The sequence below is a fragment of the Hemitrygon akajei genome, chromosome 15 (assembly GCF_048418815.1).
Source record: "Hemitrygon akajei chromosome 15, sHemAka1.3, whole genome shotgun sequence".
Taxonomy (NCBI): domain Eukaryota; kingdom Metazoa; phylum Chordata; class Chondrichthyes; order Myliobatiformes; family Dasyatidae; genus Hemitrygon; species Hemitrygon akajei.
In genome coordinates this window covers 15,750,588-15,765,112 of record NC_133138.1, presented here as the reverse complement: position 1 = coordinate 15,765,112, position 14,525 = coordinate 15,750,588, and the positions used below count along the sequence as shown (strand labels likewise).

General features: G+C 40.8%; 1 protein-coding gene across 1 annotated transcript in view; it reads right to left on the bottom strand.

Moving 5' to 3' along the window:
- Positions 1–4,596: 4,596 nt before the first annotated feature.
- The window catches only part of LOC140739541 (organic cation/carnitine transporter 2-like), a 63,497-nt gene continuing 53,568 nt past the window's right edge, over positions 4,597–14,525 (bottom strand). The window contains exons 8-10 of the mRNA XM_073067940.1: positions 9,076–9,258; positions 7,085–7,220; positions 4,597–4,687 (exon numbers count right to left, since the gene is read on the bottom strand). Of these exons, the coding sequence (XP_072924041.1) occupies positions 4,597–4,687; positions 7,085–7,220; positions 9,076–9,258 (410 nt within the window). The remainder of the gene's footprint in view (positions 4,688–7,084; positions 7,221–9,075; positions 9,259–14,525) is intronic.

Genomic DNA, 14,525 nt, shown 5'->3' with positions numbered 1-14,525 from the left:
AAAACCTCACATTTTACTGGTTTAATTACATCTGCCATTTCTTTGTCCATATCTGCAACAAATCTATATTCCACAAAAACCTTTGCCCGTGTTTTATTCTATCCACAACATGAATAGTTTTTTATTGCCAGCACACTCACTAACCTACCCACCTATCTTTTCAACCAGGTCAAGTCACATTTTTCACCTTCTTGAAAAACTCAATTAATTTGCTAAGACATAACAAGCCCTACAGAAAGCCATGCTGACTGTTGTAAATTAGGCCATTGTTTTCAAAATACTCATAAATCCTTTCCATAAGAATCCTCTCCAGTAGATTTCCAACCACTGACATGAGACTCAGCATCTTAAGCTTCTAGCATTATCCCTATTTTCCTTCTTGAAGAATGGAACAACATCAACTACATGCTAGTCTTCTGAGACCTTACCTATGGCTAGTGAGGACATGAAGATATCCGCCAAGGCCCCAGCAGTCTTATTTCTTGGCTCTCTCAATAGCCTGGGATATATCCCATTGGGCATTATCCACCTTAATGTTCTTTAAGAGACTCAACACTACTCCTTCTTTATCTTGAAATGCCCCAGCATATTAGCATGTTCCACACTGATACCACTATCCTCCACATCTTTCTCTTTGGTAAATACTGATGTGAAGTACTTATTTAGGATCTCAACCATATCCTCCACCTCCAAGCACATGTTCTCTTCTTTATCCTTAAGTGGATAATTATCCTCTTTATTATCCTGCTCCCTAATTATCCTCTTGGACTTGATGTATAGAATTCCATGGGATTCTTTTTAATCTTACTTGCCTTTCACCAGCTTAATACTCTCCCACTAGGTCCATACTTATTTTAAATGTTAAGGATTTGTGAGCATTATTCACTAACTGTTCTCCCAATGCAGGGTTTATTACCCATTTCTGAGCAAACCTTTCCTCTAGACAATCAAAAGCAGCTTTAAACAAAATTCCTGCAAACTCTTCGCGGTTAGTAAAGCAATCAGACTTAAATTACAATTGAAAAGAACTGAATACTGATCCTGTGATATTCCACTGATAACCAGCTTTCCAGTAAAGTGCAGGTCAGCAAAACTATAACTGAAGGGTGAAAGAGGCTTAAACAGGCTGGAAGTTCTTCTCCTTTAAGGATATAAGTAAGTAGCTAAGTTTTCTGTGTGCATCCAAGGCCTTGGGCATTTTTTAAAATCCCAGTGCATTATTTAGGTAATTAAACAGTCTTGAAATGCAAGGAATGCCTACCAAATGAAACTAACAAATTATTTTACTAAAAAACACAAAATGCTGGCAGAACTCAGCAGGCCAGACAGCATCTATGGGAGGAGGTAACAACAATGTTTCGGGCTGAAACCCTTCATCAGGAGTGAAGTAACATGGAATGGTCGAGGGGGGATAAGAAGTGGGGGGAGGGATAAAGTAGAGAGCTGGGGAGTGATAGGCTGGAGGGAAATGGGCTGGGGGAAGGTGGAGAATTATGGGAAATAAAAGAGAAAGAAAGGTAGGGCTGGGTGGAGAGATTATAGTGAGGGGGGAGAAAGAGAACCAGACTAAAATAATAGATAGGGATGGGGGTAAGGGGTATCAACGGAGGTCAGTGAGTTGGATGTTCATGCCGGCAAGAAGGAGGCTACCTAGGCGGGAGATAAGGTATTGCTCCTTTGACTTGCGTGTGGCCTCATCTTGACGGTAGAGGAGGCCATAGACAGACATGTTGGAGTGGGAGTGGTCTGTGGAATTGAAGTGTGTGGCCACAGGGAGATCCCGCCACTGCTGGAGGACCGAGCGCCAGTGTTCGGCAAAACGGTCTCCCAGTCTGCGGCGGGTCTCCCCAATGTATAAATGGCCATATCGGGAACACCGGTGATGCACCATCAATAACTCACTCTGAGACGTAAGAAGCGAGATATCGGCTTTTATTGACTGGAAGAATGAACAACACTACATCCTGGAGAATGAGGCCGGGCACAGGCCTCAATCGCCTTTATACAGGGGTCTGTGGGAGGAGCCACAGGAGCAGTCAGCAGGGGTCTGTGGGAGGATCCACAGGAGCAGTCAGCAGGGGTCTGTGGGAGGAGTCACAGGAGCAGTCCAGACAGGTATATGTAGTTCACCACAACCGGATACAGTATATCACCCCAGTTGACTCGCAGGTGAAGTGGTGCCTCACCTGAAAGGACTGTCTGGGGCCTAGGATGGTGGTGAGGGAAGAAGTGTGGGGGCAGCTGTAGCACTTCTTCCGTTTGCAGGGATGAGTGCCCGGAGGGAGGTCGGTGGGGAGGGATGGGGGGGATGAATGGACAAGGGAGTCGCGTAGGGAGCGATCCCTGCGGAAAGCCGAGAGTGGGGGCGGGGGGAGGGGAAGATGTGGTTGGTGGTGGGATCACGTAGGAGGTGGCAGAATTTACGGAGGATTATGCTTTGGATCTGTAGGCTGGTAGGGTGATAGGTGAGGACCAGGGGGACTCTATCCCTGGTGGGCTGGCGGGGGGATGGGGAGAGGGCAGAGGTGTGTGAAATACGGGAGACGCGATGGAGGGCAGAGTTGATAGAGGATGAAGGGAAGTCCCTTTCTTTAAAAAAGGAAGTCATCTCCTTTGTCCTAGAATGAAAGGCCTCATCCTGAGAGCAGATGCGGCGGAGGCGGAGGAATTGAGAGAAAGGGATAGCATTTTTGCAGGAGACAGGGTGGGAGGAGGAATAGTCTAGGTAGCTGAGGGAGTTAGTAGGTTTGTAGTAGACGTCGGTGGATAGGGTGTCTCCAGAGATAGAAATAGAAACATCTAGAAAGGGGAGGGAGGTGTCGGAAATAGACCAGGTGAATTTGAGGGCGGGGTGAAAGTTGGAGGCGAAGTTAATGAAGTCGACGAGCTCAGCATGCGTGCAGGAAGCAGCACCGATGCAGTCGTCGATATAATGCAAAAAAAGAGGAGGACAGATACCGGTGTAGGCTTGGAACGTAGATTGCTCCACATGGCCGACAAAAAGGCAGGCATAGCTAGGACCCATGCGGGTGCCCATGGCTACACCTTTAGTTTGGAGGAAGTGGGAGGAGCCAAAGGAGAAATTGTTAAGGGTGAGGACTAATTCCGCGAGGTGGAGAAGAGTGGTGGTAGAAGGTGACTGGCTGGGTCTGGAATCCAGGAAGAAACGGAGAGCTTGGAGACCTTCCTGGTGGGGGATGGAGGTATATAGGGACTGGACATCCATGGTGAAAATGAGGCGGTGGGGGCCAGGGAACATGAAATCTTTGAAGAGATGTAAAGCATGGGAAGTATCACGGACATAGGTGGGAAGGGATTGAACAAGGGAAGATAAAACAGAGTCGAGATAGGCAGAAATGAGTTCAGTGGGGCAGGAGCAAGCAGAGACAATGGGTCTGCCTGGACAGGCAGGTTTGTGGATCTTGGGTAGGAGGTAGAAACGGGAAGTGCGGGGTGTGGGAACTATAAGTTTGGTGGCCGTGGATGGGAGATCTCCCAAGCTGATGAGATCAGAAATGGTTTGGGAGACAATGGACTGGTGCTCCCTAGTGGGGTCATGGTCCAGGGGTAGATAAGAGGAGGTGTCAGCGAGTTGTCATCGTGCCTCCGCTATGTACAGGTATTATTTCACTGTTGATTGCTTTATATTTTTCGTGGAAAGACGTATGCTATTCTTGGTGAGTAAGTTATACTAATATAATGATTTGTACTGAAGTTGAAAGTGGAAGTTTGGATCAAAGCTGGAGGATTATAGTAGAAGCAGGAGTTGATAGCAGATAACATTACTGAAGGAAACCACTCTACTGGGTAGATGTTGTAGTTTGTTTCACTGCATTTAATAAATTGCTCTATGAAGAGGAAAATACCCAATGATTATAAGGTAATTTGATCTAAAGAAGCCAATACATTTCAAATCTTTTTCTTACCGATGCCTTGGAGAAAAAAAAGGATCAGAAAATTTGTTTGCTAAAACTTCGTAAATCCTGTTCCAAGCAGATTATCTGAGCATTTTAGAGTGGACTCCCATTTTTCACACTTTCACTCCGTTTTGCAGAAGAATCTGCCAATCTATAATCCAATTGAGTTCATCTACACGGAGCGCTGTCGCAGGAAAGCAGTATCCATCAAGTCCCCCACCATCCGGGTCATGCTCTCTTCTCACTGCTGCCATCAGGAGAAATGTACAGGAGCCTGAGGACTCACACCACCAGGTTCAGGAACGGTTATTTGCTGCACAGCCATCAGGCTCTTGAACCAGATGGGATAATTTCAACCAGCTTCATGATCACTAAATATAGTGATATTAGCTTCACTAAACTGATCCCACAGCATAAGGACTCATTTTCAAGGAGTCTACAATTTATTTTCACGATACTTATTGTTTATTTATTATTTCTTTTTTGTCTTTGTACAGTTTGTTATATATTGCACATTGATTGTTTATCCATTCTGTTTGGTTTCTTGTATTTGCTGTTCATGCGCCCACAAGAGAATGAATCTCAGAGCTGTATTGTATATGGTGACCAATATTTACTTTGAACTTTAAATAATTTGTGGTGAAATCTTCGGCTATTTGCCTGCTGTTGAAAATCTGTGTCAAGCTGCTTCTTCAAGAATAATCGCCTTATTTTTTCCTGTTATTTCATTTTTGCTCAAATTAGAATAATCATGTCCCGTATCTTTGAACCTGTATTTCAATAAAAAATTGTCATGAAGAATGGACTTGAACTGAAACTTTCCCTTGTTATACTGGCAAGATCTAGTCAATTATTTCAAATAAGGTTAGTTTTAATTCAATAAAATCTAGTACCAGGCATTATAAACGTGGGATGTGGAAATTCAACAATGCATTATTATGTTACCCTTCACTAGCACGTAGGTTAACTACACAGAGTTTACCAAGCCTTGTCATACATTCAAGAGTCAAATCATGAAAACACTTATATAAGTACTGTAATGAGACAATCTGGTACAGTTTTCTGGTATGGTGTAGTTATACCATTTAAAACCGATAAGCAAATGCCCATGAAGCTTAATTTTTATTGATATAATTCAACCACAAATTTTCATTATTTTCAGTTTCTTTAACCAAGTAAAATTAAAGGGTCATAAAAAGGCATTCCACCAAATGATTCCAAGCTGGTCTTTCTAATACAATCCAGTGAGACCCATTCACCTGCTCTTTCCTGTAGCTCTGCAACTCAGTACTTGAGAAAGCTCTGATTGAATTTGTTTCCACCACTCTTACAGGTTCTCTCTCCCCTGACTCAACACTGCAATATGCCTTTTCTTTGAGCTTACAAGGTAGTTAACATCTTTTGTCATTTCAATAATACTCATTATGTTTTAGTAATAGCCCTGTTCCATCTTTCACAGGTTCAGCTATTCCATGTATTGCTGTCTCAATCTTGGAACATCCGTGTACTAATCCTTGGAACATCTGTGTACTAATTCTTGGAACATCCGTGTACTAATCCTTGGAACAGCCTTATATTTATTACAAATGTTTTGTTTCAGCAAAAATAGTAATTTGTGTATTTTAACCCTTCCTTTGTTTATTTTCTTAACCAGAATTTTCTAAATTGATTTAATGACCTTGTTCAGTCCCTGTTTATCTATCTGCATCAAACATAACACCGAAATCTAAAATGAATCCAAACCTTCACAGTAGCTACTTTTTCACATAATTCTATTTTGACATATTCCTTGCAGTTGGATATTACTCTGTCTTAACTGACCATCACACTTAGGTTCTCACCTTATGAGATAAAATCAATGTAGTAAATCAAATCACTACCAAATTCCCTGAGGCTCTATCCCAGTAACTATGATCTTCAACATCTCTATGAATGACTTAATGTCACTGGGTTATAACTCAAGATATTTACTGATGATTGCACAGTTTACAACTTGGAATTAAAACAGTACATCCCTGTTATAGTAAGGTCAAGCCAAGATTTAGGTGTGGGATGACATGTGTGATGCACCATCAATAACTCTCGGAGACGGGAGGTGAACGATAGGCTTTTATTAGCAGCAAAAGGGAGTACGGCATCTCGGAGACTGAGGGAGGAGCAGTGCCTCCTATCGCCTTTATACAGGGGTCTGTGGGAGGATCCACAGGAGCAGTCAGTAGAGGGGCGAGTCCAGACAGGTATACATAGTTTACCACAATGTGGCAAGTAGATTTCATGCTATGCAATTCTCATCTCCAACAAGAGAGGGTTAAAAAAAACATGTATACTTCACATTCGCTGGCACTTCAGAACATCGCCTCAACATTTACATAAACACTATTCAATGCTTGCCCAGATGATTGCAACTTCTCCAACATTGAAAATACTCATGCCGTTGCAAGGAATAGCTGGCCTGCATGACTGGCACCCTATCTACTGCTCCATTCATTCATCATCTCCATCATCATCACACTGTGGCTGTAGAGTACAATACCTGCATTGTGTGCTCTCTTCACTGACATAGGCTATTGCATCAAATCTGTGACCATTAAATTATACAGGAAAAACTGCAACTCCACTTCCTACAAGTTGTTATCAAAGTCACTAACAATAGTGATATGAAAGTCTACTTCTGTTAATTTGTTGTCTATTCTGGAATCCATACTGAACATTCAGGAACACTTTACTTTCATCTGAAGGAATGGAGTCCACCACTCACATACATACTACCGGCAATTTATAGTAGCTAACAAACCTACCAGCCCACATATTTGGGTTCTGGGAGAAACCCAATGAGACCATTGATAGCACTTGCAAACACCACACAGTCAGAATCAGAGTGAGGATCAAATCCAGATTATTAGAGCAGGAAAGTGTCAGCTCTATTAGCAGCGCTGTCGTATCACCCCTGAACTCTACAGATCAGAAACATAAAATTCTGGAAGCAATATATTTTATACTCAACTCACCCCCCAGCTTTTCCACGACTGCTTATCAAAAAATGAATTCCACCCTTTAATTTTCTCTATAAACAAACCTGAGGCATTTTTTACATTAAAGCCACTTTTATTTAGGGCTGAAGATTATTTATTTAAAAAGATTAAATCATTAGGACTACATATACTTACCAATAGACTTTCTGCATTTGGTCAATCATATCTGGAAGAGGAACATTAAAAGTTTCTGGCAGAAACAAAACCGCAATTGCTGCGGTCATTGTCAGCACCCCCATCACAATCAGTGACAGATTCTCCTGATAAGTATCTGACAAAATAAAATATATTTTACTTTATTTATTACAGATACAATATGAAAGAGCCCCTTCCAGTCCAACGAGCTGTGCCATCCTCCTTCTCACTTATTTTACTGTGGCCTAATGTCGGGACAATATAAATGACCAATTAACCTCCTAACTGCTAGGTCTTTGGACTGCAGCACCTGGAGGAAACCCATGAGCTCAGTGCTACACAACTTCAAATTGAAACTCAGCAAATCAATATTTCAAGCATAGGGACTTCATGTGTCAGAGACCAAATGCACGCAGATATATTCCCACTATATGTTTGAATTCAAAGTCATTTCTAATTTGGTTTACTTCCACTGTTCCTGATTTGGCTGCAATGTTATGTTTTCTGAAGAGATGATATGGGGAAATCATTTTAATCATCTGCTTGAGATTGGAACTGGAAATAATTTACAATTTCTTTCTAATTTCCAATAATGCAATGTAATACTCTACACCGTCATGTTAGTGAATAGTTCGAAAATTATTACAATGGTACAAGGACACAGCCTTTCTTGATCTATTATTGTGGTCCTTTAGGAGATGGACATACCATTTGACATATTTTGTTTTTACAGCAGAATGCCTTGCATCCTTAGTATACATGATCATTGCTGTGTTTTTAACTTGAAAGAAAGCGAGTGCTTGTACACAGACTCTACCACTTCTTTCTCAGCACTTACTCTAGTACTGACTGACAACAAAAGGATCTTTGCATTTTTCAATCTCTAAAATGGTCTCAGCAGTTCAGATCTCCACCTAATCATAATGCATTTCCTCTATGGGGTCTATAATTCAATATTCAAGTCGGTCACATCATGTTTACATACATGATAATTACAAAGTTCAAAGATCAAATTAAAACAACACACACAAAGTGCTGGTGGAACACAGCAGGCCAGGCAGCATCTATAAGGAGAAGCACTGTCGACGTTTCGGGCCGAGACCCTTCGTCAGGACTAACTGTGTTGTTTGAATTTCCAGCATCTGCAGATTTCCTCATGTTTGCAAGATCAAATTAACATTGTTTTTATCAGAGTACATACATGTCACTCCATATAACTCTGCAATTCATTTTCCTGTGAACATACTTAGCAAATCTGTAGAGCAGTAACTATAAACAGGATCAATGAGCAATAAACTGTGCAAATGCAAATATAAATAAATAACAAGCATGAAATAACAAGATCGAGAGTCCTTAAAGTGAGACCATCGGTTGTGGGAATACCAGAAATTGAGTGAGTGGATTTATTCCCTTTTGTTCAAGAGCCTGATGGTTGAGGGGTAGTGACTGTTCTTGACCCTGGTGGTGTGAGTCCTGAGGCACTTGTACCTTCTACCTGATGGCAGCAGTGAGAAAAGAGCAAGTCCTGGGTGGTGAGCTTTTCTATGGCAATGTTTCATGTAGATGTGCTCAATGGCTGAGAGGATTTTATCCATGGTGTACTGGGCCAAAACTTTTGTAGGATTTTCTGCTGAAAGAGACTGGTGTTCCTATACTAGGCTGTAATGCAGCCAGTCAGCACATTTTCCACCACACATCTATAGCAGTTTTCCAAGGTTTTAGATGACATGCCAAATCTCCCCTAAGGAAGTTGAGGCTCTGTCTTGCTTTATTTGGAATTATAGTTATTGATAGGTCCAGGACACATCCTCTAAGATGATGACACCCAGGAATTTAAAGTTGCTGACCCCCTCCACCTCTGATCCTTCAAGAAGTACTGGCTCGTGGACTTGTGATTTCCCTCAGTTCCTTGGTCTTATTGACATTGACTCTGATTTGATTCTGTTTTGTCTTTATATTGCTGTAATAATGGTGATTAATTGTTGCCTTACCAAGCAAAACAATGTAAGGTGAAATGACACTGCCGAGCCTGGATGCCATTGAACTCACTCCAACACCTGTGTTTCTCACTGGGGTCGGATACAGTTCAGCGGTGTAGACAAAAGCCATGGAAAAAGCACACGAATTTCCCAATTTTCCAATTAACACCAGCGCTGTGACAAGTATTGAAAAATCTAGAAAAAAACAGAAATAGTTGTAGAGTGGATAGAAAATGCTCTTGTTTACAGGTGATTGTCTGTATATATCTGTCCACATACTGGGTTAATTTTCTTGGTAACATGTTAGTTCCAATGTTAGCAAACATTGAGAAGTTCTGGTGTCTTTCCTCTGGCACTAAAATTAATGGAAAGAATAGAGTAGGTTTCTGGTGCCTAAGATCCTGTTTTAAAGATGCATGCAATACAATCATCATTATTAAACATCTTAGCCTGATATAGGTGAAATGCAATAAACAACAGCAGCTCATCTCTTCAACAACAATATTGACTACAAAAACATATTAGAAACATAGAAAACCTACAGCATAATACAGGCCCTTCAGCCCACAATTCAGTGTCGAATATGTACTTACTTTAGATATTACCTAGGGTTACCCATAGCCCTCAATTTTTCTAAGCTCCATGTACCTTTCCAGGAGTCTCTTAAGAGACCCTATCGTATCCGCCTTCACTTCCGTCACCAGCAGCCCATTCCACGCACTTACCACTCTCTGAGTAAAAAACTTACCTCTGACATCTCCTCTGTACATGCTTCCACGCACCTTAAAACTGTGCCCTCTCGTGTTGACCATTTCAGCCCTTTGTATGTGGCCTACAGCGGTGTCAACAGATTTTACCAAGAGGGATTTCTCGCAGCTCAGTGGCAGTTATTTGAAAAGAGAGCTTTGAGACCCTTTGTCCATTGTATGTGGTCTATCAGTGGCTATAACCGGAGCACCAATCATGAGTTAAATAGCAGGGAAGGTTCAGGCATAAAAGGGAGACACCGCCTAGCGGAGCGGTCATCAACAGAGTGATCTGAGGCAGAGTGGTAGGGCTTTGGCTCATTCAGGCTTCAGCGATAACAGGTCAAGGCAAGGTAAGTTACCTGTGAGGAATAGAAACAGGAAGCATGTCTGTGAAGCTGGTGTTCTGTACTGGGTGTCAGATGCGGTAAATCTGGAAAACTCCCAGTCTCCTGGATGGCCACATCTACACTAGGTGCATCGAGCTGCAACTCCTTAAGCTCAGAAGGGTAGGGAAAGGAAGAAGGAAGCAGTAATAGGGGAGTCTATAGTTAAGGGGGTCAGACAGGCAATTCTGTGGATGCAGGAAAGAAACACAGATGGTAGTTTGCCTCCCAGGTGCCAGGGTCCAGGATGTTTCTGATTGCGTCCATGATATCCTGAAGTGGGAAGGTGAACAGCCAGAGGTCATCGTACATATTGGTACCAACGACACAGATAGGAAGAGGGAGGAGGTCCTGAAAACAGACTACAGGGAGTTATGAAGGAAGTTGAGAAGCAGGACCTCAAAGGTAGTAATCTTGGGATTACTGCTTGTGACACGCGACAGTGAGTATAGGAATAGAGTGAGGTGGAGGATATTTTATAGCACATTTAGAAGAGAAGAAGTAGCTTTAAGTTGACAAAGAGGGGCAGATGAAAAAACAGAAACTGAGCTGTTGAGAGAGATATTGAGCATAATGGAGAGGGTGACTAGTTTTTAAGGTTATAGGTTTCAAGGTAACTATTGAAATGGATATGTACGGTTTGGAAATTAACATCAAAATTGATAAACGTTATTACAATATTGTAAGACAAAATCTAGCAAAGGTAGACTTGGAGCAGTTGTTTGCAGTTCAGTTTTCACTGGCAAGTGGGAGTCATTCAAAAGTAAATTAATGAGGGTTCAGGAGGATCATATCCCCAAAAAGGTGAAAGGTATGGACAGTGAATCCAAGGAGCTCTGGATGTCAAGGAATGATGTAGGCTACACAACGATATTGAGAACTCATACTGGGGTGACTCCTTCAGGAGTAGAGTAAGTGTTGATGTGGGGAGAGCTTAAAGTAATCCCCTGGTTTAAGACAATGCTTTATTTTATTAACACAGTTATGCTGTTGGGTATTTTATTTTCTGCAGATTTTCTTAAAGTGCCATGTATTCCTTTAATTACATTATACAATTTAGTAATTCAGTTGATTGATAACTTGGGCTTGTTGAATTAGCCAATAGGATTTGCCTTGTTGGTCAGTAAGATGCCCCAGAACATTCTTGAGATATTGAGGGTAGGAGTTTTGGGGAAAGAAGGAGAAGAAAGAAAATGCAAATAAGCAACAAGCGTAGCAGAAGAACATTGAACTCATTTGGAAGGACAGATAGTGCTGTCAGAAAATCCTCATGCACACTTTGGTCTCACAGAGAAGATGCAGATAAACTTTCAGTTAGCTAGTTATCGCATGACCTTGGAGAAAGTTCAGCACTTTGTCCATGGATGTTGTGTAGATATTTATTTACGTTTCACTTGGACTGTCTTTTCAGGCAGAATAGTTTGGTACTGTGGGTAAATGAAGTGAAGCAAACTGAATTGATAACACAACAATAAGATCTAATAATTATGTGCTCGCTATAGGCTAATATTTATGTAATGGGCCCTTTTCTTTATTTTGTTTGTAGCAGTTTAAAATATTTTGTCAATTTCAATTTAAGTTTATACTGATGTGAGATAAATTATTGCTTCCTGGTGAACAATAAATTTGCATGAGAGTGTCAGTATTCATACAAGTGACAGCCTCATTTTCCCTTAAAGAAACATTCAAACTTTTATGTGCTGAGTTTATCTGAATAAAACTTACCCTAGATGTGTTTATTTATTGGAAATAGCCTTCTCATCATTATTCCCCATGCATTGCAGAGTTATGTTGTTGTTAGGTTGGGTTCACAGTAATAGCTAAGTCATTACGAGCATACAGTGAGAGAGTTACATTAAAATAGAAATGAGGGAGACAAGGAGGGGGCATAAAATATCAGTGACTGGAAAGCATTTCTTACTACAGTACATTAAGGAGATCTGAGGTTGAAATCTGGTACAAAACGCCTTCATGGGTGGTGGAGATAAATACTCCCATGACATCAAAAAAGTAGGCAGTTCAACCCTTGAATTGTCAGTGCATAGAAACAAATGCATATGGAGCAAGTATTGGTAAATGATGTTGGTATAAATAGACGGTCAGCATGGACATGATGGGTCAAAGAGCCCGTTTCTGTGCTGTATGATTCTATAATAGTAGGAAAACCAAAGGTCAAACAAAATAGTTTATAGAAGGTTGTAAAGAAAGAAAAGAAGTAGAGGGGAAGAAAAGTTCATTAAGTAAACACCAACGCGGGAGCTTTGGGGCCGAAGGCCTAACTGTCACTGATGGAGTGAAGAGGGAGAAAAGCTATAGATATGTAAAATGTGCAGGACAAGCAAAGGTAAATATGGCTCCATTACTAAAAGAAACGGGAGAATTTCCAAAGGGATGTAAGGAAGTAGCAGGGAAATTACATAAATATTTTGTCTGTCATCACAAAAGACACAAAAAGACTGCCAAAATTACTATGGAGCAAAATGGTCTAATGATGAAGAAATGAAGGGAAGTTGTATTCATAAAAATACAATTCCAAGCCTAACTTCGGCAGAAAGGAAAGTATTGTAATCTATAGCAATGATCTCTGAAATGGACTAATACATATATTTGTAACTTATTTGAACTCTTTGAGAAAGTAATTGGGGAATAGATAAGGAGGAAGTAGTGCATGCAACACATTTAGATTTTTGGAGACGTTTCATAAAATAAAATGTCTTTCTCAGGTGGGCAAGATGTGACGACAGCTTGGACCCCAACTATTCATGGTCTTTATGTCTAATTTGGCATATTCCAATTTACAAGATACAAAAATGGATAGGTCTGTTTTCTAAAGGAAATATGAGAGGAAGATTGGATACAACTTGGTGTGAAAGCAGAGGTACTAATGTTGACAGACTAGTAAAACAAAAAAAAGTGAAGTTTATTAAGATGGAGCTCATGGTATCCAGCAATTTAACAAGTACAATATCTAACTGTAATTACCGTGTGGGAAAAGATAATTGTTAGCTTATGTCAAGTTTATTTTTCATGTTAGAAGCTGATATTTAGAATTATGCAACATATTGATTTAGATGAAAATTGAAGACCAGATCTACGTAAAGAATATATGGAGAACTCCATTACCTAAAGTGTGAATTTCAGGAACATTAATTATTCAAAGTTTTGTTTATACAAAGCTACTGGTTATTTATATCTGTAAGCAATTCATTAACTTAATAAAATTTATGAGTAGTTACAGTAACAGATCTATAATTTTTTCTATTTTGTTGGTGTATATGGATTCATTTTATTCAAAGCAGAAATCAATGTAATCTATTGCATTTTAAAAATGAACTGAACCATGTAAGGTGACTTTTGATGTATTGTTGTATGAGATTCTGCAGCTGATTGACCATTCAATGAAGCCTGTTTATTGTGTTATGCCGTTGGCCCCCTCCTTTGTGAAAATCGCAAGAAAACTCTAGTTAAGGGGGGGTCAGCTGACCCAAAAGAGAGAGACGTGCAGAAGACCACGTTCTCTCAAGAAGCAGAATAACGGTGACTTTGATTATTGTCTCATGGAAACCACGTGAAAAGCCCTCGGGCAAAGTGGGCTGGTTGAGAGAAAGATCGCATTACCTGCAACTTGATTGATACCTGCGATCCCGTGAAGAAGTATAAAGGCGGGTCTGAGGGGAGGACCCTCAGACGCACCCAGTAGACGCACCCAGGAGACACGAGATCGATTCCCGTGGGAGCAGGACGCCATTTTGAAGGAAGCCACGTGCGCTAGATTCCGACTTTGAATCTGTGGCTAAAACCCACGAAAGACTGCTTTTAAAATAACAACGGGGAAGTCTGCTCCCCTGATTCCAAGGATTTGCTCTGCCAAGACGACGGGCAAGTGTGCATCTTTTCTAAATTATAAAGGAAAAAGCCTGCAAACTTCTGAGTGACTCTTAAGACTTCCGTTGGACTCAGTATTACCCCCTAGACAACTGTAGAGCTTATTTCTGATTGATTATGGTTACACCGGTGTTTTAGATTGAGTTTTGACGATTTGAATGTTTTGTATTAACCATACGTTTGTGCCCTTGTTGAATAAAACGTTTGAAAATAGTAGCATCCGACTCAGCTGATCCATCTATCTTTGCTGGTAAGTTACCTGGTTACGGGGTTTTCGTAACAATTGGTAAAGCTACCTGTTAATAAGCAGCAACAGAAGATAAGCCAATTAGTGGAGTGGGGGTGGATCTGAGTGGAATGATATAATGTTAGACAGTAGCTGTAAAATTATCACTGTGTGGATTATCCAGATTCAAAATGAGTTATAGCTGTGCTATCCAGACAT